The sequence below is a fragment of the Scyliorhinus canicula genome, chromosome 2 (assembly GCF_902713615.1).
Source record: "Scyliorhinus canicula chromosome 2, sScyCan1.1, whole genome shotgun sequence".
Classification (NCBI taxonomy): Eukaryota; Metazoa; Chordata; class Chondrichthyes; order Carcharhiniformes; family Scyliorhinidae; genus Scyliorhinus; species Scyliorhinus canicula.
The window spans coordinates 1,742,839-1,769,652 of record NC_052147.1 but is presented as its reverse complement, the minus strand read 5'-3'; the positions used below and the strand labels follow the sequence as shown (position 1 = coordinate 1,769,652).

Here is a 26,814-nt window from a genome sequence, read left to right as displayed (position 1 = left end):
ACAAGGGTTCTTTAAACGGTGGCAACCTTTCCTCGACTTTCTGGCTCAACGATAGGGTACTGGGACAGTAGCAGCAGCAACGTGGGGGATGGGGGGGGGGGGGGGGGGGGTGGGGTGGGGGGGTGGGGGGGGGACGACGTTGATTATGTTGGCTTATTTTATTTAAATTTGATTTATCTAATTTTAATTTATGGTTAAGTTCTCTTGTTTGGGGGGGGGGTGGGGGAATGTGATACATGTGATGTTACGGTATGGGGGGAATTGTGGGTGTTATGGGGCTGTTAGTTGCATATTACTGCTTTTGGCTATACTTGTTATATTTTCTGTAAAAAATTCCAATAAAAATTATTTAAAAAAAAAAAAGTACTGACCCTCTGACAGGGTGGCACTCCCTCAGTACTGACCCTCTGACAGTGCGGCACTCCCTCAGTACTGACCCTCTGACAGTGCGGCACTCCCTCAGTACTGACCCTCTGACAGTGCAGCACTCCCTCAGTACTGACCCTCTGACAGTACAGCACTCCCTCAGTACTGACCCTCTGACAGGGTGGCACTCCCTCAGTACTGACCCTCTGACAGTGCAGCACTCCCTCAGTACTGACCCTCTGACAATGCAGCACTCCCTCAGTACTGACCCTCTGACAGTGCAGCACTCCCTCAGTACCGACCCTCTGGCAGTGCAGCACTCCCTCAGTACTGACCCTCTGACAGTGCAGCACTCCCTCAGTACTGACCCTCTGACAGTGCAGCACTCCCTCAGTACTGACCCTCTGACAGTGCAGCACTCCCTCAGTACTGACCCTCTGACAATGCAGCACTCCCTCAGTACTGACCCTCTGACAGTGCAGCACTCCCTCAGTACCGACCCTCTGGCAGTGCAGCACTCTCTCAGTACCGACCCTCTGACAGTGCGGCACTCTCTCAGTACCGACCCTCTGACAGTGCAGCACTCCCTCAGTACTGACCCTCTGACAGTGCAGCACTCTCTCAGTACTGACCCTCTGACAGTGCGGCACTCTCTCAGTACTGACCCTCTGACAGTGCGGCACTCCCTCAGTACCGACCCTCTGGCAGTGCAGCACTCCCTCAGTACTGACCCTCTGACAGTGCGGCACTCCCTCAGTACCGACCCTCTGGCAGTGCAGCACTCCCTCAGTAAACTGTGTGTGTCACTCACACTGCTGGGCTGTCATGAAGGCTCCGCCTTCTCAACCTTGCCCCTCACCTGAGGTGTGGTGACCCTCAGGGTAAGTCACCACCAGTCAGCTCTCTCCCTCGAAGGCAAAGCAGCCTGTGATTACCAAATCTGTTTTGTCTCGTGCAGCTTTTACTGATTGTGAATTCCAACCCTGCTCCAGATATTCCCGTTATCCCAGACCTCGAGGAAGTACAGGAGGAGGACCTTGCCATGCAGGTAGCAGCTCCCCCCAGGTAAGCATTGGTTCAAAGGTCAGGGTTGGTTCATGGTGTGGGTGGGGGTTGGTGCAGGATGGGGAGGGGGTCAGGGTCATTGTGGGTGGGGGTTGGTGCAGGATGGGGAGGGGGTCAGGGTCAGTGTGGGTGGGGGTTTGGGAGGGGGTCAGTGTGGCTGGGGGTTGGTGCAGGATGGGGAGGGGGTCAGGGTCAGTGTGGGTGGGGGTTGGTGCAGGGTGAGGATGGGGTCAGGGGTCAGCGTGGGTGGTGGTTGGTGCAGGATGGGGAGGGGTCAGGGGTCTGCGTGGGTGGGTGTTGGTGCAGGATGGGGAGGGGATCAGGGTCAGTGTGGGTGGGGGTTGGTGCAGGATGGGGAGCGGTCGGTCAGTGTGGGTGGGGGTTGGTGCAGGATGGGGAGGGGGTCAGGGTCAGTGTGGGTGGGGGTAGGTGCAGGGGAGGGGGGTCAGGGGTCAGTGTGGGTGGGGGTAGGTGCGGGGGAGGGGGTCAGGGGTCTGCGTGGGTGGGTGTTGGTGAAGGATGAGGATGGGGTCAGGGGTCAGTGAGGGTGGGGTTGGTGCGGGGGAGGGGGTGGGTGGGGGTTGGTGCAGGGTGAGGATGGGGTCAGGGGTCAGTGTGGGTGGGGGTTGGGGAGGGGGTCAGGGTCAGTGTGGGTGGGGGTTGGTGCAGGGTGAGGATGGGGTCAGGGGTCAGTGAGGGTGGGGTTGGTGCGGGGAAGGGGGAGGGGTCAGTGTGGGTGGGGTTGGTGCAGGGGAGGGGGTCAGGGTCAGTGTGGGTGGGTGTTGGTGAAGGATGAGGATGGGGTCAGGGGTCAGTGAGGGTGGGGTTGGTGTGGGGGAGGGGGTGGGTGGGGGTTGGTGCAGGGTGAGGATGGGGTCAGGGGTCAGTGTGGGTGGGGGTTGGGGAGGGGGTCAGGGTCAGTGTGGGTGGGGGTTGGTGCAGGGTGAGGATGGGGTCAGGGGTCAGTGAGGGTGGGGTTGGTGCGGGGGAGGGGGTCAGGGTCAGTGTGGGTGGGGGTTGGTGCGGGGGAGGGGGTCAGGGTCAGTGTGGGTGGGGGTTGGTGCAGGGTGAGGATGGGGTCAGTGAGGGTGGGGTTGGTGCGGGGGAGGGGGTCAGGGGTCAGTGTGGCTGGTGTTGGTGAAGGATGAGGATGGGGTCAGGGGTCAGTGTGGGTGGGGTTTGGGGAGGGGGTCAGGGGTCAGTGAGGGTGGGGTTGGTGCGGGGGAGGGGTCAGTGTGGGTGGGGGTTGGTGCAGGGTGAGGATGGGGTCAGGGGTCAGTGAGGGTGGGGTTGGTGCGGGGGAGCGGGTCAGGGTCAGTGTGGGTGGGGGTTGGTGCGGGGAGGGGGTCAGGGTCAGTGTGGGTTGGTGCGGGGAAGGGGGAGGGGTCAGTGTGGGTGGGGTTGGTGCGGGGGAGGGGGTCAGGGTCAGTGTGGGTGGAGGTTGGTGCAGGGTGAGGATGGGGTTCAGGGGTCAGTGTGGGTGGGGTTGGTGCGGGGGAGGGGGTGGGTGGGGGTTGGTGCAGGGTGAGGATGGGGTCAGTGTGGGTTGGGTTGGTGCGGGGGAGGGGGTCAGTGTGGGTGGGGGTTGGTGCAGGGTGGGGAGGGGGTGGGATTCCTGAATGGGGAATGATGGGTATAAACTTTGGGACTGCCTGGCATTGGTTTGTGGGGTTACAAATTCACCAAAGATTGTCCTTGATTCTCCTTGACGCTGCTGTGAGAAAGCACAGAAAGAAGCACCATGTACAGAGGGATCTGAGTGTCCTGGTGCATCATTGTTAGTTTGCAGTGACAGTAAGTGATATTGGGATGGTCAATTGTGTTTATTGCAACGTGAATGGAACAAGATTGTTTTGCTACAGTTCTGCAGAGCATTGGTGGAACCACATCCGGAGCACTGTACACATTTGGCTCCTTTGTTAAGAAACTATATAATTGCATTGTCAACATTTCAGAGAAGGTTCTCTCGACTGATCCTGGGATGCAGGGATTATCTTCTGAGCAAAGGTTAGACCGATTGGGTGGGTGTCCATTGAAGTTTACAGAACAAAAGGTGATCTTGTTGCAAGCTGTGATATCACGAGGGGACAGGACAGGGTGGATGCTGAATGTGGCAGAGACTAGAACCAGGGGCCACAGGTTAAAAATATGGGCTCTTCCTTTTTCCCCTCAGAGGGTCAGGAGTCTGTGCAATTCTGTTGCCCAGAGTGGTAAAGGCTGGATCAATGAATGTATCGAAGGCAGAGTTATACAGATCCTTGCTTGGCAAAGGGAGTGAGAGGGTATTGGGGTCGGCAGAAAAGTGGAGATGAGGCAGTCAGGTCAACGACGATCTCCTCGAATGGTGGAGCAGGCTCGAGGGGCCAATCGTCCTCATTTCTGAGTCAGTAAGAAATTAGTTTTTTTTAATTCTTGCATTTGATAGTTATAAAAACATTGGAGCTGGGAATAAATGGTTGAAATATCCAATCAAGTAACATAGTTTATAAGCTTTGTGATTGGCTGGGGAAGAGGAACATTGAAACAGTGGACATGTTGCAATGACTAATGGAGGGGAGTGTGGGACTGGGTGGGGTAGGTGGAGGTGATGTGGGGAAAGCTCCAGCAATTGGCAATCATCATTGAGGCAGGTCAGGGGTTGGAGTCAGCCCTGGGATTCATTAGGTAGATTCTGATGGTTTGAGATTGGAATGTGGAGATGGGATGTCACTCGGTGGAGTTGGCACACGAGGCTGGGGTGGTATTGGAGTGAGGGAGGTGAAGTGGGTTGGAATGAGAATTCGAGAATAGACTGTGGAGGGATTGATAAGGGATCTTGGCAATGTTTGTGTTCTGATGAATGTTATTTGAAAATTAGCTAGAAACCTCCCCAACAATCAGTTCATCCAACCAACCCCCCCCCCCCCCCCCCCCCCCAGCCCATGTTGAAAACTGCAACAACTTTAGACTGCAGGATCAATCCTCACACAGCTCAGCAGATCATGTGGAATTGGGTGGAGCAACTGAAAACAAACTCTGTACAGGGAATGATCTTAAATCCCTTCTCTTCACAGCATTCAGGTCAACCGAGTGATGACGTATCGAGATCTGGACAATGACTTAATGAAGTATGGAGCTTTCCAGACCCTGGTGAGTGTCACAGCCACTGCGATACAGAGGGGAGTGTAGCTCAGGCCAAGGTTATTCCAACTTTCTCCAGACTGACCTCTCGTCTTACACCCTCTATGTGCTTGAGCTCACCTGAAACTCTGCTGCCTGTATCCTAACCTCTGCCCGTTCACCCATCATCCTTTTTAAAAATCAGTAACAGGATGTGAGTGTCGCTAGGCAAGGCCAGCATTTATTGGGCACCCCTAATTGCCCTTGCGAAGGAGGTGGTGAGCTGCCTTCTTGAACCGCTGTCGTCCCTGAGGTGTAGGCACACCCACAGTGCTGTTAGGGAGGGAGTTCCAGTTTTTTGACCCAGTGACAGTGAAGGAACGGCCGATATATTTCCAAGTTCGGAAAGTGTGTGGCTTAGAGGGGAACCTCCAGGTGGTAGGGTTCACGTGAGTCTGCTGCCCTTGTCTATCTCAGTGGTTCACTAATCTACATTGGTTCCCAATCCAGCCATACTCAATGTTATCTTACGTGTTATGTGCAGTGTATCATTTAAGTTGAATATATTATATATTTGTGTGTTAAGAAAGATAAAATGGTTTCAGTTTTATTTAGGTTGTTTGTGAGACTTGGGGCGAGATTCTCCGGACTCACGACGGGTCGGAGAATAGCGGGCGTCGGAAATTTTTACGGCGACGCTGTTCCGACGCCCTCCCGCTATTCTCCGAACCCCGCAAATTGTCGGAGTCGCGTTTCCCGACAAACGCCTCCTTCCCGCCCCTGACACGACCAGAATCGCCACTGTGAGCCCCCCCGCTATTCACCGGCCCGGATGGGCCGAAGTCCCGACGTCATGGCGCCCTGTTTGGACGTCGTGAAACACACCTGCTTTTTAAATTCGTCAACCAGTCGGCCTGGCTGACGACTGCTTGGAGGAGGTCAGGGCACCACTCTGCGCACCGCTCAGCGCACCGCTCAGCGCACCGCTCGAGTCTGGCCACAACGGGGAAGGCATCCCTGGGAACGGGAGGGGGTCCAGAACGGGGGCGGTGGGGGGGACGGAGGGGGCAGTGGGGGAGACGGAGGGGGCAGTGGGGGAGACGGAGGGGGCAGTGGGGGAGACGGAGGGGGCAGTGGGGGAGACGGAGGGGGCAGTGGGGGAGACGGAGGGGGCAGTGGGGGAGACGGAGGATGCAGTGGGGGAGATGGAGGGGGCAGTGGGGGAGACGGAGGAGGCAGTGGGGGAGACGGAGGGGGCAGTGGGGGAGACGGGGGAGGCAGTGGGGGGCGACGGAGGGGGGGGGGTTTAGGTAGAGAGTGAGCCGTCCAACCCCGTAACAAAATGTCTGCCACCATGCCATGGTGTGCAGGTGACGAGGACACGGCCGCTGGTTCCCCTGTGGCTTCCGGCCACAGGCCACTGACGCACCCGTGAGGAGGACATAGTTTACTGGCCGTTGGATGCAGGAAGTGACCAGGGGTTAGGCTGACCGCGTGTCAGCAGCGCGACCAGGCCACCGGGACACACTGGTATCCCATGGCTGGCGGCTGCCGAGGTGTCGACTAACGTCCGTCTAACATGTCCCGTTTCTCCGCCCCCCACCACCCTTCTGTAGGTTAGCACGATGCATGGGAACAGAACGACTATGTTCTGCGCAGTGGTTGGGGCCGCTCTACTGGATTTGGAGATGCAGCAGCATCCACACCCACAACCCGCAGTGGCTGCAGGGCCAGCTGCAGCAGCAGAGGGAAGGGCCGAGGAGTTGCCAGTCGTCGAGCAGCATGGGGGGGGGAGGAGGAGGAGGAGGAGGAAGAGGAAGAGGAGAGAGTGAGGGTGCAGCCACGGCGTCAGAGGCGACGACCAAAGCCGAGGGTGTACCGTGTCCGGGTCTCTTTCCTAACAATGCCGGACATCACCTGCAGGAGAAGACTCCGGCTGAGTAGGCAGACGGTGATACATATCTGCGAACTCCTGTCGCACCTCGCCCCACGTGGAACGGGGGGAGGACACGCGATCCCGGTAGCCATCAAGGTGACGGTCGCTCTGAACTTCTATGCTACCGGCTCCTTCCAGTCTCCGAGCGGGGACGTCTCTGGGATCTCCCAGTCATCGGTGCACAGGTGCATCCGGGATGTGACCGACGCCCTCTATGCCATCGCCGATCGCTACATCACCTTTCCCGAGGACCGAGCAAGTCAAGACTCACGAGCCCGTGGATTTGCCAGTGTGGCCGGGATACCGAGGGTTCAGGGGTCAATCGACTGTGTTCACGTCCCCATGCGCCCGCCTGCTGTGGACAGGGACGTGTTCACAAACAGGAGGGGGACATACTCCATTAATGTCCAGGTGGTATGCGACCCCCACATGAGGTTCATGAACGTCTGTGCAAGGTTCCCAGGGAGTGTGCATGACTCCTACATACTAGCGCAGTCGTTCATCCCTGCGATGTTTGAGGGACGTCCCCCCCGGCTGAGGGGCTGGTTGCTAGGCGACAGGGGTTATCCGCTGAGGTCTTGGCTGATGACGCCGATACGGAGGCCTCAGACCAATGCGGAAACACGATACAACGAGGCCCATGCAGCAACCAGGGGTGTGGTGGAGCGCTGCCTTGGCCTCCTGAAGATGAGATTCAGGTGCCTGGACCGCTCCGGAGGGGCCCTGCAGTACCAGGCCGACAGGGTCGCTCGCATTGTAGTGGTCTGCTGTGCGCTGCACAACATCGCGATGCAGAGGGGAGATGACCTGTTGCAGGAGGCGGAGGGAGAAGCTAGTGGCAGTGGTGCCAGCACAGAGGAGGAGGAGGAGGAGGAGGAGGAGGAGGAGGAGGAGGAGGAGGAGGACGCTGGCGGAGTGGCGGGCGCAGCACGCAGACACGACCCAGGTGCTGGTGATGTCCAGGAGGCGGCACGACGGACCCGGCAAGGACGGCGGGCACGCGATGCCATGGTGGCAGCACGGTTCACGCATCGCATGTGACGTCCCCGATGAACACCAAACCACCACCTGCATCGCTAGTCATGCAGAGGGTCACCACACAACTGCCACCACCAAACCCCCCCCCCCCCTCAGTGTACACTGCTCCACTTCGACATGACGCTTATCACTGGGTCCAGACGGAATGGCACAACATTGATGGCTGTGTCAGCGGGTGTGATCAGTGCCATGTGGAATGATGACAGCCCGCTCTGCGAAGAGCTGTGAGCTCAGAATCGTTAGAGAGAGTCTGACCCATGGCAATAGCTGAACCATCCACCTTGGTGGCCGCTGAGTTCGTCACTGACACTCCATCACGTGCCCGCGTGGGCTAGCTGTGGGAGGGGGGTAGGGGCAGGGACTGCACACCCGGCACCGAGGTTTCACCACCCGTCACCCCCAGCGACACTCGGTCACCATCACGATTCCTGTGGCTGTGGAACAATCACACGGTATTACAAGTAAGGTGGAACAGTGTGTTTAATATTAACAATTATTTACAGGTGCCCTACCCCTACAACTAAACTGTGCCCTTCACCCGTGCCAACTTACTCAGTGTCTATCTTAGTTGCCTTACGGGCCCTACCACTACGTCTAAGTGAATCCCCAGATGATACAGCAGGAGTGGAGGAGGATTGCTGCGAATCGCCCCCCTCGACTCGTTTCTCCTTGGCCAAGCGTTTCCTGGGGCGACCCGGCCTTGATGGGCCAGGCTGCTCTGCGGGCGTCTCGGGTGACATTGTGCCACCCTGCTCTGCCTGCTGCCCACCCGATGCACCAGGGATGGGACGGGGGGAGGCCGAGAATTCCGGGACGTCCCGTGATGGAGTTAATGGGACGGGCCCCGAAACCTCCTCCTCCCTCGGGGAGCCCGGTGGCCCCCGGGCCTCACTTTGGGACAGAGGTGCGAGCGGGGAGGTTCCCCGTCGCACCACCGACACCTGGCGCTGCCAGTCCTGGAGGCCTGCAACGGTATCCACCAGGATCCGAAGGTTTGCAGAGACGGAGTCCAGGGAGTTAGACATTCCCGCCAGGGACTGTGCGATCTCAACCTGATTGTGCACGACGCCATCCAGCACATGTGTCAGGCGGTTGATGCTCTCGGCGACTGACTGCTGCGACTGGCCAATGACCTGCTGAGACTCGGCCATGGCCCGCAGGGCGCCGGCAATGTCGGTTTGGCTCTGGCACATTGCTGCCTGTGAGAGGGCAACCCTGTCCAGGGCCGAGGATGACGCGTGCACATTAATCCCAACGTCTTGCATAACCTGACCCATTGCCTCCACCGCGGATGCCACCCGTGCGGTGTCGGACTGGGTCTCTGCCATGAGCGGCACCACTCCCTGCTCTTGGACGCGGATCGACTCCTCTAACAGCGTCTGCAGAGTCTGGAAGGAAGCCCTCATCCCGTCATTGTTTCCCTGGGTTTCCTGAGGCATCGGCTGTGCGGGTGGGTTGAGAAACTCCAGGAACTCCGAAAACGTCTGGGAGCCAGCTGCATCCTGGGCCTGGTCTGGCCTCCGCGAGTCCGGGCCCTCTGTTGCTCCGACCTCCACCTGCTGTACCTGCTCATCTGTGATGTGCCAACCAGACTGTGCCCCAGGAGACTCATCACTAAATAGGCCCGCCGGGGTGTGTGTCTCTGGGATGATGGATGTGGTGGGAGAAAGCAGTGCCGCAAGCCCGACGCTCTCAATGGTTAGGTCCTCGTCCAGGGTGTGGGGCTGCTCAGCGACAGGAGGGTTGTCCCTGGCCATTTCTGGTGGTGGTGGTGGACCTCGAACCCTCTGTGCGTCCTGGTCCGCAGATTGGGTTGGGGCAGATAGGGCTGCCCGCTGATCGGGCACCCTCTGTTGTGAGGCCCCGGGTGAGGTGGCGGCAGATTCCTGTCTCCGTCTGCAGCCAGACGGCCCTGGTCGTTCGGCATCACATCCTAGGGAAGAGAATGAGACAGGTTATTTCGATTTGCTCGGCAGGCCGCTGGACGGTCCCAGTGGGCAGGGTGTGTGAAGGGACAGAGGATGGGGAGGTGTCCCAGTGGGCAGGGTGTGTGAAGGGACAGAGGATGGGGGGGGGGGGAGGGTGTTTGTCAGGGAGGGTTGTCTCACTTGCTGCAGTTCCGCCAACCTCGCATTGCGCGATATCGCGGGTGGCAGACCCCCCAACAAGGTCCAGTGCCCTCTGTTCAAAGGTGCTGAGGGGGTGCATGTTGGGCGAACCCCCTCCAGTCTTGTGCCGCTCACGGTGGTTATGACCGGCCTTGGCCTGTTGGGGGAGGAAACATAGGTAGATCATTACAAAACGGTAGGTATCAGAAGTCCGTTCTGATACTGGCACAGTTTGGGGGGGGGGCAAGTTGTCATCAGATGATTGCATCTCTCCTCGGGGCCAGAGCGCTGGGTCTGTGACAACTTTGTGAACCACCCTCAAATAACTCTGCCCCAATCCCTCTCCCCCCCCCCGGGCAGTTAAGGGGGAGGGATGGTTGTGACTAGGGGGCACCCTCATGGCACTTACCCTGGCAGACCTGGTGAGGTCATGTAGCTTCTTTCGGCACTGCTCTGCTGAGCGAGGGGTCTGCCCCACAGCACTGACGGCAGCAGCCACGTCACGCCAGGCCTGGCGTACCGTGCTGGCAGGTTGGCGATGCCCTCTCCGCGGGCGGATGATGCCCCTCCTCTGCTCCACGGCATCGAGCAGCGCCTCGACGTCTGCATCAATAAAGCGAGGTGCAGCTCGCCTAGGCTCCGACATCCTGCCCGACAGATTCTGTGGTCGCCCGCGCCTTTTTACGGCGTCGGGCGGCGTCACATGGGCGGGTTCGTGTCGTCGTCGCGTTCCGTCGTCATCACGCACGTAATTGACGCGGCCGCGCTGCTAGCCCATTTCCAGGAAGTGAATCGGTCGGGAAATGAAGCCTTCGCGACCGTCGTAAAACGGTCCCGATTTTTACGACCGTTTGCCGACTTTCCGCGGGTGCGGAGAATTTCGCCCTTGGTGCCTGGGAGGTCTGGGTATATATATATTTTTATACATTTTAATGAGGTTTTACAACCCCTGAAGGTAAGGAGATGGATTAAATGTTTGTGGGGAGGCCTAACAACTGACCCAGTGACACGCAGACAGAACAGAGACAGAAGAGAGAGTTCAGTATGTGTCAGAAAGTGAAGACGGAGATTTTCAGCTCTCTCAGAATAAAACATTATCAGGCTATTGGATCAGCCGCTGACTCAATAGTCAGTTCCAGAACTCAGTAAAGTGATCAGTTTAGCAGAGCTGTCATTGGTAAACTGAGTTTAGAGTGCGGTTTTGGATGTCTCGGGAGGGGTCGGTGTTGGGTGAAAAGCATTGAATGAATGCTCAGGAATTCACTGGGAGAAAACCGTTTGCAAACATGGCAGCCCCAAGTGTCTCAAACAATTGGTAACTCTTAGAAAAGCAAACTCCTGCAGATGCTAGAAATCTGAAATCAAAACAGAAAACGCTGGATAAACACAACAGGTTTGGCAGCTACTGTGGAGAGAAAGAGAGTCACATTTCAAATCCATTGACGGAACTGTATGTATGTATTAAGTGGTAACTCTTCACTGGTTTATGTGTCTCAAGATATTGCTGGGGTAAGTGAATTTCAAGCGTCTTTTGTCTACAGTGAGATTTTCCAACCTTTTTATCTGTTGTAATATTTTCCATTTTTCCTGCTTAATAAATATTTTATTCTTTGTGTTAGACGTTTATCAGCAGATTCCTGTGAATTTGTTCAGTAACTCTTCTCCACGGTTTCTAAAAAAAACAGTTCTGATGTATCAAGCCAGGTTTCACTTTGGGATCTGACTTGCCCAGTATTAACATCAACTGGGATCGGAACATGTCCCTGTTTTCAAATCCCTCCATGGCCTAGCCCCTCCCTATCTCTCTTATCTCCTCCAGTATGATGTCCCTCCGAGGTCTCTGTATTCTAATCCCAGCCTCTTGAGCATCATTAGTTTATTTGATGTATTATTGCTGACTGTGCCTCCAGCTGCCTGGGCTCGAAGCACTGGAATTCACCACTTAAAGATTGCCTCCTATCGACTTCTCCTGATGCTCCTTAAATCTCACCTCTTTGAGCAAGCGTTTGGTCAGATAATATTTAGACACGTCGCTCAGTGACAAATTGTTTTGACATTGCTGCTGTGAAACATTGTGGGACATTTGACTGTGCTAATGCGCTATTTAAATGGAAGTAGTTGTTCTGATGCACTGTTCCAACGCTACCTAGCTGATTGTATGGAACTTACCTGCTGGTATGTGTGTTTTTAACAGGACGGAGATATTGATCTGAAACTGCTGAGTCGCGTGTTATCAGCGGAGCAGGAGGTCAGAGAGGTGAGATTGAGCAAAGTGTCAAAAACCAAACTGAACTATGAGCAGAGATGGGGTGCACGGTGAGGAATGGACAGGAACACGGGGCATCACCGGTGTAAGGTGGGGAATGGCAGGAACACGGGGCATCACCGGTGTACCATAAGACCATAAGACATAGGAGTGGAAGTAAGGCCATTCGGCCCATCGAGTCCACTCCGCCATTCAATCATGGCTGATGGGCATTTCAACTCCACCTACCAGCATTCTCCCCGTAGCCCTTAATTCCTCGCGACATCAAGAATTTATCTATCTCTGCCTTGAAGCCATTTAGCGTCCCGGCCTCCACTGCATTCCGCGGCAATGAATTCCACAGGCCCACCACTCTCTGGCTGAAGAAATGTCTCCGCATTTCTGTTCTGAATTTACCCCCTCTAATTCTAAGGCTGTGCCCACGGGTCCTCGTCTCCTCGCCTAACGGAAACAGTTTCTTTGCGTCCACCCTTTCTAAGCCATGTATTATCTTGTAAGTTTCTATTAGATCTCCCCTTAACCTTCTAAACTCCAATGAATACAATCCCAGGATCCTCAGCCGTTCATCATATGTTAGACCCGCCATTCCAGGGATCATCCGTGTGGAGAATGGACAGGAACACGGGGCATCACCGGTGTACGGTGGGGAATGGACAGGAACACGGGGCATCACCGTGTGTACGGTGAGGAATGGACAGGAACACGGGGCACCACCGTGTGTACGGTGAGGAATGGACAGGAACACGGGGCATCACCGTGTGTACGGTGGGGAATGGACAGGAACACGGGGCATCACCGTGTGTACGGTGGGGAATGGACAGGTACACGGGGCATCACTGGTGTACGGTGAGGAATGGACAGGAACACGGGGCATCACCGTGTGTACGGTGGGGAATGGACAGGAACACGGGGCATCACTGGTGTACGGTGAGGAATGGACAGGAACACGGGGCATCACCGTGTGTACGGTGAGGAATGGACAGGAACACGGGGCATCACCGTGTGTACAGTGGGGAATGGACAGGAACACGGGGCATCACCGTGTGTACGGTGGGGAATGGACAGGAACACGGGGCATCACCGTGTGTACGGTGGGGAATGGACAGGAACACGGGGCATCACCGTGTGTACGGTGAGGAATGGACAGGAACACGGGGCATCACCGTGTGTACGGTGGGGAATGGACAGGAACACGGGGCATCACCGTGTGTACGGTGGGGAATGGACAGGAACACGGGGCATCACCGTGTGTACGGTGAGGAATGGACAGGAACACGGGGCATCACCGTGTGTACGGTGAGGAATGGACAGCAGCACGGGGCATCACCGTGTGTACGGTGGGGAATGGACAGGAACACGGGGCATCACCGTGTGTACGGTGGGGAATGGACAGGAACACGGGGCATCACCGTGTGTACGGTGAGGAATGGACAGGAACACGGGGCATCACCGTGTGTACGGTGGGGAATGGACAGGAACACGGGGCATCACCGTGTGTACGGTGGGGAATGGACAGGAACACGGGGCATCACCGTGTGTACGGTGAGGAATGGACAGGAACACGGGGCATCACCGTGTGTACGGTGGGGAATGGACAGGAACACGGGGCATCACCGTGTGTACGGTGGGGAATGGCAGGTACACGGGGCATCACCGTGTGTACGGTGAGGAATGGACAGGAACACGGGGCATCACCGTGTGTACGGTGAGGAATGGACAGCAGCACGGGGCATCACCGGTGTACGGTGGGGAATGGACAGGAACACGGGGCCTCAGGTGTACGGTGGGGAATGGACACGATCACGGGGCATCACCGTGTGTACGGTGGGGAATGGACAGGAACACGGGGCATCACCGTGTGTACGGTGAGGAATGGACAGGAACACGGGGCATCACCGTGTGTACGGTGGGGAATGGCAGGTACACGGGGCATCACCGTGTGTACGGTGAGGAATGGACACGATCACGGGGCGTCACCTTCCGATTGACCAAGAGAGATGCACAGGAGTTCAGCCACACCACCATTCCTGTCAGTTCACACAGTGGGCAGCACGTCAAATATATGGGGAAGGAGTAGGAGGAGGCCATTCAGCCCCTCGAAACGGCTCCGCCATTTAATAACATCATGGCTGACCTGACCGTGACCTACACATCTGCAAGATTCTATCCACCTCTGCCTCAAAATTATGTAAAGACTCTGCTTCCACCAACTTTTCAAGAAGAGATTCACTGCAGTCTGAGAGAAAGCATTTCTCCCCATAATTTGTCCGAAATGGGTAATTTATTCTCCCACAAGAGGAAACATCCTCTCCACATCCACCCTGTCAATACCCCTCAGGATCTTAAATGTTCCAATCACGTTTCCTCTTCTAAACTGCAGCAGATACAAGCTGAGCCTATCCAGCCTTTCCTCATAAAACAACCCACCCAATCCAGGTATTAATCTGGAAAACTACTAATGGACTGAGACCAATTGGACAATAATCCCTGGATTCCTTCGGAGAAATCGTAATGTCCTCACTGGGATACGGATTATATTGTCAATTTTGTTCTCTGTATCTAACCCCGTGCTGTACCTGTCCTGGGAGTGTTTGATGGGGACAGTGTAGAGGGAGCTTTACTCTGTATCTAACCCCGGGCTGTACCTGTCCTGGGAGTGTTTGATGGGGATAGTGTAGAGGGAGCTTTACTCTGTATCTAACCCCGTGCTGTACCTGTCCTGGGAGTGTTTGATGGGGACAGTGTAGAGGGAGCTTTACTCTGTATCTAACCCCGGGCTGTACCTGTCCTGGGAGTGTTTGATGGGGATAGTGTAGAGGGAGCTTTACTCTGTATCTAACCCCGTGCTGTACCTGTCCTGGGAGTGTTTGATGGGGACAGTGTAGAGGGAGCTTTACTCTGTATCTAACCCCGTGCTGTACCTGTCCTGGGAGTGTTTGATGGGGATAGTGTAGAGGGAGCTTTACTCTGTATCTAACCCCGTGCTGTACCTGTCCTGGGAGTGTTTGATGGGGACAGTGTAGAGGGAGCTTTACTCTGTATCTAACCCCGTGCTGTACCTGTCCTGGGAGTGTTTGATGGGGACAGTGTAGAGGGAGCTTTACTCTGTATCTAACCCCGTGCTGTACCTGTCCTGGGAGTGTTTGATGGGGATAGTGTAGAGGGAGCTTTACTCTGTATCTAACCCCGTGCTGTACCTGTCCTGGGAGTGTTTGATGGGGACAGTGTAGAGGGAGCTTTACTCTGTATCTAACCCCGGGCTGTACCTGTCCTGGGAGTGTTTGATGGGGACAGTGTAGAGGGAGCTTTACTCTGTATCTAACCCCGTGCTGTACCTGTCCTGGGAGTGTTTGATGGGGACAGTGTAGGGGGAGCTTTACTCTGTATCTAACCCCGTGCTGTACCTGTCCTGGGAGTGTTTGATGGGGACAGTGTAGGGGGAGCTTTACTCTGTATCTAACCCCGTGCTGTACCTGCCCTGGGAGTGTTTGATGGGGACAGTGTAGAGGGAGCTTTACTCTGTATCTAACCCCGTGCTGTACCTGTCCTGGGAGTATTTGATGGGGACAGTGTAGAGGGAGCTTTACTCTGTATCTAACCCCGTGTTGTACCTTTCCTGGGAGTGTTTGATGGGGACTGTGTAGAGGGAGCTTTACTCTGTATCTAACCCCGTGGTGTTCCTGTCCTGGGAGTGTTTGATGGGGACAGTGTAGAGGGAGCTTTACTCTGTATCTAACCCCGTGCTGTACCTGTCCTGGGAGTGTTTGATGGGGACAGTGTAGAGGGAGCTTTACTCTGTATCTAACCCCGTGCTGTACCTGTCCTGGGAGTGTTTGATGGGGACAGTGTAGAGGGAGCTTTACTCTGTATCTAACCCCGTGCTGTACCTGTCCTGGGAGTGTTTGATGGGGACAGTGTAGAGGGAGCATTACTCTGTATCTAACCCCGTGCTGTACCTGTCCTGGGAGTGTTTGATGGGGACAGTGTAGAGGGAGCTTTACTCTGTATCTAACCCCGTGCTGTACCTGTCCTGGGAGTGTTTGATGGGGACAGTGTAGAGGGAGCTTTACTCTGTCTCTAACCCCGTGCTGTCACTGTCCTGGGAGTGTTTGATGGGGACAGTGTAGAGGGAGCTTTACTCTGTATCTAACCCCGTGCTGTACCTGTCCTGGGAGTGTTTGATGGGGACAGTGTAGAGGGAGCTTTACTCTGTATCTAACCCCGTGCTGTACCTGTCCTGGGAGTGTTTGATGGGGACAGTGTAGAGGGAGCTTTACTCTGTATCTAACCCCGTGCTGGACCTGTCCTGGGAGTGTTTGATGGGGACAGTGTAGAGGGAGCTTTACTCTGTATCTAACCCCGTGCTGTACCTGTCCTGGGAGTGTTTGATGGGGACAGTGTAGAGGGAGCTTTACTCTGTATCTAACCCCGTGCTGTACCTGTCCTGGGAGTGTTTGATGGGGACAGTGTAGAGGGAGCTTTACTCTGTATCTAACCCCGTGCTGTACCTGTCCTGGGAGTGTTTGATGGGGACAGTGTAGAGGGAGCATTAGTCTGTATCTAACCCCGTGCTGTACCTGTCCTGGGAGTGTTTGATGGGGACAGTGTAGAGGATGCTTTACTCTGTATCTAACCCCGTGCTGTACCTGTCCTGGGAGTGTTTGATGGGGACAGTGTAGAGGGAGCTTTACTCTGTATCTAACCCCGTGCTGTACCTGTCCTGGGAGTGTTTGATGGGGACAGTGTAGAGGGAGCTTTACTCTGTATCTAACCCCGTGCTGTACCTGTCCTGGGAGTGTTTGATGGGGACAGTGTAGAGGGAGCTTTACTCTGTATCTAACCCCGTGCTGGACCTGTCCTGGGAGTGTTTGATGGGGACAGTGTAGAGGGAGCTTTACTCTGTATCTAACCCCGTGCTGTACCTGTCCTGGGAGTGTTTGATGGGGACAGTGTAGAGGGAGCTTTACTCTGTATCTAACCCCGTGCTGTACCTGTCCTGGGAGTGTTTGATGGGGACAGTGTAGAGGGAGCTTTACTCTGTATCTAACCCCGTGCTGTACCTGTCCTGGGAGTGTTTGATGGGGACAGTGTAGAGGGAGCATTACTCTGTATCTAACCCCGTGCTGTACCTGTCCTGGGAGTGTTTGATGGGGACAGTGTAGAGGATGCTTTACTCTGTATCTAACCCCGTGCTGTACCTGTCCTGGGAGTGTTTGATGGGGACAGTGTAGAGGGAGCTTTACTCTGTATCTAACCCCGTGCTGTACCTGTCCTGGGAGTGTTTGATGGGGGCAGTGTAGAGGGAGCTTTACTCTGTATCTAACCCCATGCTGTACCTGTCCTGGGAGTGTTTGATGGGGACAGTGTAGAGGGAGCATTACTCTGTATCTAACCCCGTGCTGTAACTGTCCTGGGAGTGTTTGATGGGGACAGTGTAGAGGGAGCTTTACTCTGTATCTAACCCCGTGCTGTACCTGTCCTGGGAGTGTTTGATGGGGACAGTGTAGAGGGAGCTTTACTCTGTATCTAACCCCGTGCTGTACCTGTCCTGGGAGTGTTTGATGGGGACAGTGTAGAGGGAGCATTACTCTGTATCTAACCCCGTGCTGTACCTGTCCTGGGAGTGTTTGATGGGGACAGTGTAGAGGGAGCTTTACTCTGTATCTAACCCCGTGCTGTACCTGTCCTGGGAGTGTTTGATGGGGACAGTGTAGAGGGAGCTTTACTCTGTATCTAACCCCGTGCTGTACCTGTCCTGGGAGTGTTTGATGGGAACAGTGTAGAGGGAGCTTTACTCTGTATCTAACCCTGTGCTGTACCTGTCCTGGGAGTGTTTGATGGGGACAGTGTAGAGGGAGCGTTACTCTGTATCTAACCCCGTGCTGTACCTGTCCTGGGAGTGTTTGATGGGGACAGTGTAGACGGAGCTTTACTCTGTATCCAACTCCGTGCTGTACCTGTCCTGGGGGTGTTTGATGGGGACAGTGTCGATGGAGCCCTGTCCAGCTCTGGAACAGCAAACTCCTTGTCTCCGCTCATCTAGTGGGAAAGCTTCGCAGAGACGTATCCGGTTGGCCCTGAGCCGTCGACTCCCTCCAGCAGACCCCCCGACTCCCTCCAGCAGACCCCCCGACTCCCTCCAGCAGACCCCCCGACTCCCTCCAGCAGACCCCCCGACTCCCTCCAGCAGACCCCCCGACTCCCTCCAGCAGACCCCCCCGACTCCCTCCAGCAGACCCCCCGACTCCCTCCAGCAGACCCCCCGACTCCCTCCAGCAGACCCCCCGACTCCCTCCAGCAGACCCCCCGACTCCCTCCAGCAGACCCCCCGACTCCCTCCAGCAGACCCCCCGACTCCCTCCAGCAGACCCCCCGACTCACTCCAGCAGACCCCCCGACTCCCTCCAGCAGACCCCCCGACTCCCTCCAGCAGACCCCCGACTCCCTCCAGCAGACCCGCCGACTCCCTCCAGCAGACCCCCCGACTCCCTCCAGCAGACCCCCCGACTCCCTCCAGCAGACCCCCCCCAGCCTCAGGTTCATGCGCCTGGGCCTATTTTCCACGCTGTCTAGTTTTGCCTCGAGGCCCTTGTTTTTGTTGCCGACCAGCATTGTTTTGGCTTCCAGCGGCATGAGGCGTTCCACATGCTGGGCCTCCTCCACGCCTTTCACCTTCTCAGCCTGCACGCCTGCCCAGCTGCTCCCTAATCTTGCCCAAAGCCTCCTCACCATAGCTGTAAATTACACCCTCGTACCCGGGTCCTGCCTCTCGTCAATCTCCCCACCGAACTTCACCAGTTCTTTTGCCATCACCCCCGCCATCATACCCAGGGTGATGAGCTCGGCCGCTTCCCAACTTTGCCGAATCTTTGGTTGGTCCTGGCGCTTGTGATTTCCGTCGTCCTCCTCTCTTTGACATCGGCCCCGACATCCCCCAATACAACCTGACTCGCTCTGCCGCTCCGTCGGGTTAGAGCCTGACGTACGGTGACCTGCACGGGAACCACCTCCGGTGTGACTGGCTGTTACAGGCTGCCCGTCGCTCAGGAAGTACGCACTCTGGGTTATCCTGCAATATTTCTGTTCACTCTGTTGTTTTGCCTTTGAGCAGGAGGATGAATGCTGGAGTTGGGATCATCTGTTCACTGAGGTGTCCTCCGAGCTGCTGACTGAATCTGAGCATTGTGTTGGACAGGATGAGGAAGAAGCTAAGCTCCTGTCTGTACCAGCCTAACTCAAAGAGGATTCGCTACATGTTCAACAAGCGACTGTTTCTGTTTCTTCAATGATCTGATATTTTCTCTGAATATTAATGTTAAAGTGCCAGAGCTTTGTAAAATAGAAAGTGTTTTTATATCTATTCCAATTCCGTGTTTTTCTTTATTGTATTACCTGGGTGGCGATGAGTAATGGAGATGGCTGTGTGTACATGTAGCTGGTACACTGAGTAATGGAGATGGCTGTGTGTGTACATGTAGCGGGTACACTGAGTAATGGAGATGGCTGTGTGTGTACATGTAGCGGGTACACTGAGTAATGGAGATGGCTGTGTGTGTACATGTAGCTGGTACACTGAGTAATGGAGATGGCTGTGTGTGTACATGTAGCTGGTACACTCAGTAATGGAGATGGCTGTGTGTGTACATGTAGCTGGTACACTCACTGAGTAATGGAGATGGCTGTGTGTGTACATGTAGCTGGTACACTCAGTAATGGAGATGGCTGTGTGTGTACATGTAGCTGGTACACTGAGTAATGGAGATGGCTGTGTGTGTACATGTAGCTGGTACACTCAGTAATGGAGATGGCTGTGTGTGTACATGTAGCTGGTACACTGAGTAATGGAGATGGCTGTGTGTGTACATGTAGCTGGTACACTGAGTAACGGAGATGGCTGTGTGTGTACATGTAGCTGGTACACTGAGTAATGGAGATGGCTGTGTGTGTACATGTAGCTGGTACACTCAGTAATGGAGATGGCTGTGTGTGTACATGTAGCTGGTACACTCAGTAATGGAGATGGCTGTGTGTGTACATGTAGCTGGTACACTGAGTAACGGAGATGGCTGTGTGTGTACATGTAGCTGGTACACTGAGTAATGGAGATGGCTGTGTGTGTACATGCAGCTGGTACACTCAGTAATGGAGATGGCTGTGTGTGTACATGTAGCTGGTACACTGAGTAATGGAGATGGCTGTGTGTGTACATGTAGCTGGTACACTGAGTAATGGAGATGGCTGTGTGTGTACATGTAGCTGGTACACTCACTGAGTAATGGAGATGGCTGTGTGTGTACATGTAGCTGGTACACTCAGTAATGGAGATGGCTGTGTGTGTACATGCAGCTGGTACACTCAGTAATGGAGATGGCTGTGTGTGTACATGTAGCTGGTACACTCAGTAATGGAGATGGCTGTGTGTGTACATGTAGCTGGTACACTGAGTAATGGAGATGGCTGTGTGTGTACATGTAGCTGGTACACTGAGTAATGGAGATGGCTGTGTGTGTACATGTAGCTGGTACACTGAGTAATGGAGATGGCTGTGTGTGTACATGTAGCTGGTACACTGAGTAATGGAGATGGCTGTGTGTGTACATGTAGCTGGTAAACTGAGTAATGGAGATGGCTGTGTGTGTACATGTAGCTGGTACACTGAGTAATGGAGATGGCTGTGTGTGTACATGTAGCTGGTACACTGAGTAATGGAGATGGCTGTGTGTGTACATGCAGCTGGTACACTGAGTAATGGAGATGGCTGTGTGTGTACATGTAGCTGGTACACTGAGTAATGGAGATGGCTGTGTGTGTACATGTAGCTGGTACACTCAGTAATGGAGATGGCTGTGTGTGTACATGTAGCTGGTACACTGAGTAATGGAGATGGCTGTGTGTGTACATGTAGCTGGTACACTCAGTAATGGAGATGGCTGTGTGTGTACATGCAGCTGGTACACTGAGTAATGGAGATGGCTGTGTGTGTACATGTAGCTGGTACACTGAGTAATGGAGATGGCTGTGTGTGTACATGTAGCTGGTACACTCAGTAATGGAGATGGCTGTGTGTGTACATGCAGCTGGTACACTGAGTAATGGAGATGGCTGTGTGTGTACATGTAGCTGGTACACTCAGTAATGGAGATGGCTGTGTGTGTACATGTAGCTGGTACACTGAGTAATGGAGATGGCTGTGTGTGTACATGTAGCTGGTATACTGAATAATGGAGATGGCTGTGTGTGTACATGTAGCTGGTACACTGAGTAATGGAGATGGCTGTGTGTACATGTAGCTGGTACACTCAGTAATGGAGATGGCTGTGTGTGTACATGTAGCTGGTACACTCAGTAATGGAGATGGCTGTGTGTACATGTAGCTGGTACACTCAGTAATGGAGATGGCTGTGTGTACATGTAGCTGGTACACTCAGTAATGGAGATGGCTGTGTGTGTACATGTAGCTGGTACACTCAGTAATGGAGATGGCTGTGTGTGTACATGCAGCTGGTACACTGAGTAATGGAGATGGCTGTGTGTGTACATGTAGCTGGTACACTCAGTAATGGAGATGGGTGTGTGTGTACATAGAACATAGAACAGTACAGCACAGAACAGGCCCTTCGGCCCTCGATGTTATGCCGAGCAATGATCGCCCTACTCAAACCAACGTATCCACCCTATACCCGTAACCCAACAACCCCCCCTTAACCTTACATTTTAGGACACTACGGGCAATTTAGCGTGGCCAATCCACCTAACCCGCACATCTTTGGACTGTGGGAGGAAACCGGAGCATCCGGAGGAAACCCACGCACACACGGGGAGGACGTGCAGGCTCCACACAGACAGTGACCCAGCCGGGAATCGAACCAGGGACCCTGGAGCTGTGAAGCATTTATGCTAACCACCATGCTACCGTGCTGCTCCACACACACTGAGTAATGGAGATGGCTGTGTGTGTACATGTAGCTGGTACACTCACTCAGTAATGGAGATGGCTGTGTGTGTACATGTAGCTGGGACACACAGTAATGGAGATGGCTGTGTGTGTACATGTAGCTGGTACACTGAGTAATGGAGATGGCTGTGTGTGTACATGTAGCTGGTACACTGAGTAATGGAGATGGCTGTGTGTGTACATGTAGCTGGTACACTGAGTAATGGAGATGGCTGTGTGTGTACATGTAGCTGGTACACTGAGTAATGGAGATGGCTGTGTGTGTACATGCAGCTGGTACACTGAGTAATGGAGATGGCTGTGTGTGTACATGTAGCTGGTACACTCAGTAATGGAGATGGCTGTGTGTGTACATGTAGCTGGTACACTGAGTAATGGAGATGGCTGTGTGTGTACATGCAGCTGGTACACTGAGTAATGGAGATGGCTGTGTGTGTACATGTAGCTGGTACACTCAGTAATGGAGATGGCTGTGTGTGTACATGCAGCTGGTACACTGAGTAATGGAGATGGCTGTGTGTGTACATGTAGCTGGTACACTCAGTAATGGAGATGGCTGTGTGTGTACATGTAGCTGGTACACTGAGTAATGGAGATGGCTGTGTGTGTACATGTAGCTGGTACACTCAGTAATGGAGATGGCTGTGTGTGTACATGTAGCTGGTACACTGAGTAATGGAGATGGCTGTGTGTGTACATGTAGCTGGTACACTCAGTAATGGAGATGGCTGTGTGTGTACATGTAGCTGGTACACTGAGTAATGGAGATGGCTGTGTGTGTACATGTAGCTGGTACACTCAGTAATGGAGATGGCTGTGTGTGTACATGTAGCTGGGACACACAGTAATGGAGATGGCTGTGTGTGTACATGTAGCTGGTACACTGAGTAATGGAGATGGCTGTGTGTGTACATGTAGCTGGGACACACAGTAATGGAGATGGCTGTGTGTGTACATGTAGCTGGTACACTCACTCAGTAATGGAGATGGCTGTGTGTGTACATGTAGCTGGTACACTCACTCAGTAATGGAGATGGCTGTGTGTGTACATGTAGCTGGTACACTCACTGAGTAATGGAGATGGCTGTGTGTGTACATGTAGCTGGTACACTCAGTAATGGAGATGGCTGTGTGTGTACATGCAGCTGGTTGGGCTGTCTCTGTACCAGCGTTGGGCTGTTTCTGTGCCAGCGTTGGGCTGTCTCTGTGCCGGCGTTGGGCTGTTTCTGTGCCGGCGTTGGGCTGTTTCTGTACCAGCGTTGGGCTGTTTCTGTACCAGCGTTGGGCTGTTTCTGTACCAGCGTTGGGCTGTTTCTGTGCCGGCGTTGGGCTGTCTCTGTGCCGGCGTTGGGCTGTCTCTGTGCCGGCGTTGGGCTGTCTCTGTACCAGCTTTGGGCTGTTTCTGTGCCGGCGTTGGGCTGTTTCTGTACCAGCGTTGGGCTGTTTCTGTACCAGCGTTGGGCTGTCTCTGTGCCAGCGTTGGGCTGTTTCTGTGCCGGCGTTGGGCTGTCTCTGTGCCAGCGTTGGGCTGTTTCTGTACCAGCGTTGGGCTGTTTCTGTGCCAGCGTTGGGCTGTTTCTGTGCCGGCGTTGGGCTGTTTCTGTGCCAGCGTTGGGCTGTCTCTGTGCCGGCGTTGGGCTGTTTCTGTGCCGGCGTTGGGCTGTATCTGTACCAGCGTTGGGCTGTTTCTGTGCCGGCGTTGGGCTGTTTCTGTACCAGCGTTGGGCTGTTTCTGTGCCAGCGTTGGGCTGTTTCTGTGCCAGCGTTGGGCTGTCTCTGTGCCAGCGTTGGGCTGTTTCTGTGCCGGCGTTGGGCTGTTTCTGTGCCGGCGTTGGGCTGTTTCTGTGCCGGCGTTGGGCTGTTTCTGTGCCAGCGTTGGGCTGTTTCTGTGCCGGCGTTGGGCTGTTTCTGTGCCAGCGTTGGGCTGTCTCTGTGCCGGCGTTGGGCTGTTTCTGTACCAGCGTTGGGCTGTTTCTGTGCCAGCGTTGGGCTGTTTCTGTGCCAGCGTTGGGCTGTTTCTGTGCCAGCGTTGGGCTGTTTCTGTGCCAGCGTTGGGCTGTTTCTCTACCAGCGTTGGGCTGTTTCTGTGCCGGCGTTGGGCTGTTTCTGTGCCGGCGTTGGGCTGTTTCTGTACCGGCGTTGGGCTGTCTCTGTGCCGGCGTTGGGCTGTTTCTGTGCCGGCGTTGGGCTGTCTCTGTGCCGGCGTTGGGCTGTTTCTGTGCCAGCGTTGGGCTGTTTCTGTGCCAGCGTTGGGCTGTTTCTGTGCCAGCGTTGGGCTGTTTCTCTACCAGCGTTGGGCTGTTTCTGTGCCGGCGTTGGGCTGTTTCTGTGCCGGCGTTGGGCTGTTTCTGTACCGGCGTTGGGCTGTTTCTGTGCCAGCGTTGGGCTGTTTCTGTGCCGGCGTTGGGCTGTCTCTGTGCCGGCGTTGGGCTGTTTCTGTGCCGGCGTTGGGCTGTCTCTGTGCCAGCGTTGGGCTGTTTCTGTGCCGGCGTTGGGCTGTTTCTGTGCCAGCGTTGGGCTGTTTCTGTGCCGGCATTGGGCTGTTTCTGTGCCAGCGTTGGGCTGTTTCTGTGCCAGCGTTGGGCTGTCTCTGTGCCAGCGTTGGGCTGTTTCTGTACCGGCCTTGGGCTGTTTCTGTGCCAGCGTTGGGCTGTTTCTGTACCGGCGTTGGGCTGTTTCTGTGCCGGCGTTGGGCTGTTTCTGTGCCAGCGTTGGGCTGTTTCTGTGCCGGCGTTGGGCTGTCTCTGTGCCGGCGTTGGGCTGTTTCTGTGCCAGCGTTGGGCTGTTTCTGTACCAGCGTTGGGCTGTTTCTGTGCCAGCGTTGGGCTGTTTCTGTGCCAGCGTTGGGCTGTCTCTGTGCCAGCGTTGGGCTGTCTCTGTGCCGGCGTTGGGCTGTTTCTGTGCCAGCGTTGGGCTGTTTCTGTGCCAGCGTTGGGCTGTTTCTGTGCCGGCGTTGGGCTGTTTCTGTGCCGGCGTTGGGCTGTTTCTGTGCCGGCGTTGGGCTGTTTCTGTGCCGGCGTTGGGCTGTTTCTGTGCCAGCGTTGGGCTGTTTCTGTGCCGGCGTTGGGCTGTTTCTGTGCCGGCGTTGGGCTGTTTCTGTGCCGGCGTTGGGCTGTTTCTGTGCCAGCGTTGGGCTGTTTCTGTGCCGGCGTTGGGCTGTTTCTGTGCCAGCGTTGGGCTGTTTCTGTGCCAGCGTTGGGCTGTTTCTGTGCCGGCGTTGGGCTGTTTCTGTCCCAGCGTTGGGCTGTTTCTGTGCCAGCGTTGGGCTGTTTCTGTACCGGCCTTGGGCTGTTTCTGTGCCAGCGTTGGGCTGTTTCTGTGCCAGCGTTGGGCTGTTTCTGTGCCAGCGTTGGGCTGTTTCTGTGCCAGCGTTGGGCTGTTTCTGTGCCGGCGTTGGGCTGTTTCTGTGCCAGCGTTGGGCTGTCTCTGTGCCGGCGTTGGGCTGTTTCTGTGCCGGCGTTGGGCTGTTTCTGTGCCAGCGTTGGGCTGTTTCTGTGCCGGCGTTGGGCTGTTTCTGTGCCGGCGTTGGGCTGTTTCTGTTCCGGCGTTGGGCTGTTTCTGTGCCAGCGTTGGGCTGTTTCTGTACCAGCTTTGGGCTGTTTCTGTGCCGGCGTTGGGCTGTTTCTGTGCCGGCGTTGGGCTGTTTCTGTACCAGCGTTGGGCTGTTTCTGTACCAGCGTTGGGCTGTTTCTGTGCCGGCGTTGGGCTGTTTCTGTGCCGGCGTTGGGCTGTTTCTGTGCCGGCGTTGGGCTGTTTCTGTGCCAGCGTTGGGCTGTTTCTGTGCCAGCGTTGGGCTGTCTCTGTGCCAGCGTTGGGCTGTCTCTGTGCCGGCGTTGGGCTGTTTCTGTACCGGCGTTGGGCTGTTTCTGTGCCAGCGTTGGGCTGTCTCTGTGCCGGCGTTGGGCTGTCTCTGTGCCAGCGTTGGGCTGTTTCTGTACCGGCGTTGGGCTGTCTCTGTGCCGGCGTTGGGCTGTCTCTGTGCCGGCGTTGGGCTGTCTCTGTGCCGGCGTTGGGCTGTTTCTGTACCAGCGTTGGGCTGTTTCTGTGCCAGCGTTGGGCTGTTTCTGTGCCAGCGTTGGGCTGTTTCTCTACCAGCGTTGGGCTGTTTCTGTGCCGGCGTTGGGCTGTTTCTGTGCCAGCGTTGGGCTGTTTCTGTGCCGGCGTTGGGCTGTTTCTGTGCCAGCGTTGGGCTGTTTCTGTGCCAGCGTTGGGCTGTTTCTGTGCCGGCGTTGGGCTGTCTCTGTGCCGGCGTTGGGCTGTCTCTGTGCCGGCGTTGGGCTGTTTCTGTGCCGGCGTTGGGCTGTTTCTCTACCAGCGTTGGGCTGTTTCTGTGCCGGCGTTGGGCTGTTTCTGTGCCAGCGTTGGGCTGTTTCTGTGCCAGCGTTGGGCTGTTTCTGTGCCAGCGTTGGGCTGTTTCTGTGCCGGCGTTGGGCTGTTTCTGTGCCAGCGTTGGGCTGTTTCTGTGCCAGCGTTGGGCTGTCTCTGTACCGGCGTTGGGCTGTTTCTGTGCCAGCGTTGGGCTGTTTCTGTGCCGGCGTTGGGCTGTCTCTGTACCGGCGTTGGGCTGTTTCTGTGCCAGCGTTGGGCTGTTTCTGTGCCAGCGTTGGGCTGTTTCTGTGCCAGCGTTGGGCTGTTTCTGTGCCGGCGTTGGGCTGTTTCTGTGCCGGCGTTGGGCTGTTTCTGTGCCGGCGTTGGGCTGTCTCTGTGCCGGCGTTGGGCTGTCTCTGTGCCGGCGTTGGGCTGTCTCTGTGCCAGCGTTGGGCTGTTTCTGTGCCAGCATTGGGCTGTTTCTGTGCCGGCGTTGGGCTGTTTCTGTGCCAGCGTTGGGCTGTTTCTGTACCAGCGTTGGGCTGTCTCTGTGCCAGCGTTGGGCTGTTTCTGTACCAGCGTTGGGCTGTTTCTGTACCAGCGTTGGGCTGTCTCTGTACCGGCGTTGGGCTGTTTCTGTGCCAGCGTTGGGCTGTTTCTGTGCCAGCGTTGG

At 55.4% G+C, this 26,814-nt stretch overlaps 1 protein-coding gene across 2 annotated transcripts; it reads left to right on the top strand.

Moving 5' to 3' along the window:
* Window positions 1–1,109: 1,109 nt before the first annotated feature.
* Window positions 1,110–19,241, top strand: LOC119979461 (intraflagellar transport protein 43 homolog A). 2 transcript variants are annotated; one of them, XM_038821718.1, is made up of 4 exons: window positions 1,110–1,431; window positions 4,485–4,560; window positions 11,807–11,869; window positions 18,987–19,241. In XM_038821718.1, exons 1-4 carry the CDS (start codon window positions 1,409–1,411, stop codon window positions 19,110–19,112), a joined length of 288 nt encoding a protein of 95 aa, XP_038677646.1. In that variant the 5' UTR covers window positions 1,110–1,408; the 3' UTR covers window positions 19,113–19,241. The 2 variants fall into 2 exon arrangements, with proteins under 2 accessions (XP_038677646.1, XP_038677655.1); XM_038821727.1 differs by having other exon boundaries at window positions 1,279–1,431; window positions 18,990–19,241.
* Window positions 19,242–26,814: the final 7,573 nt, after the last annotated feature.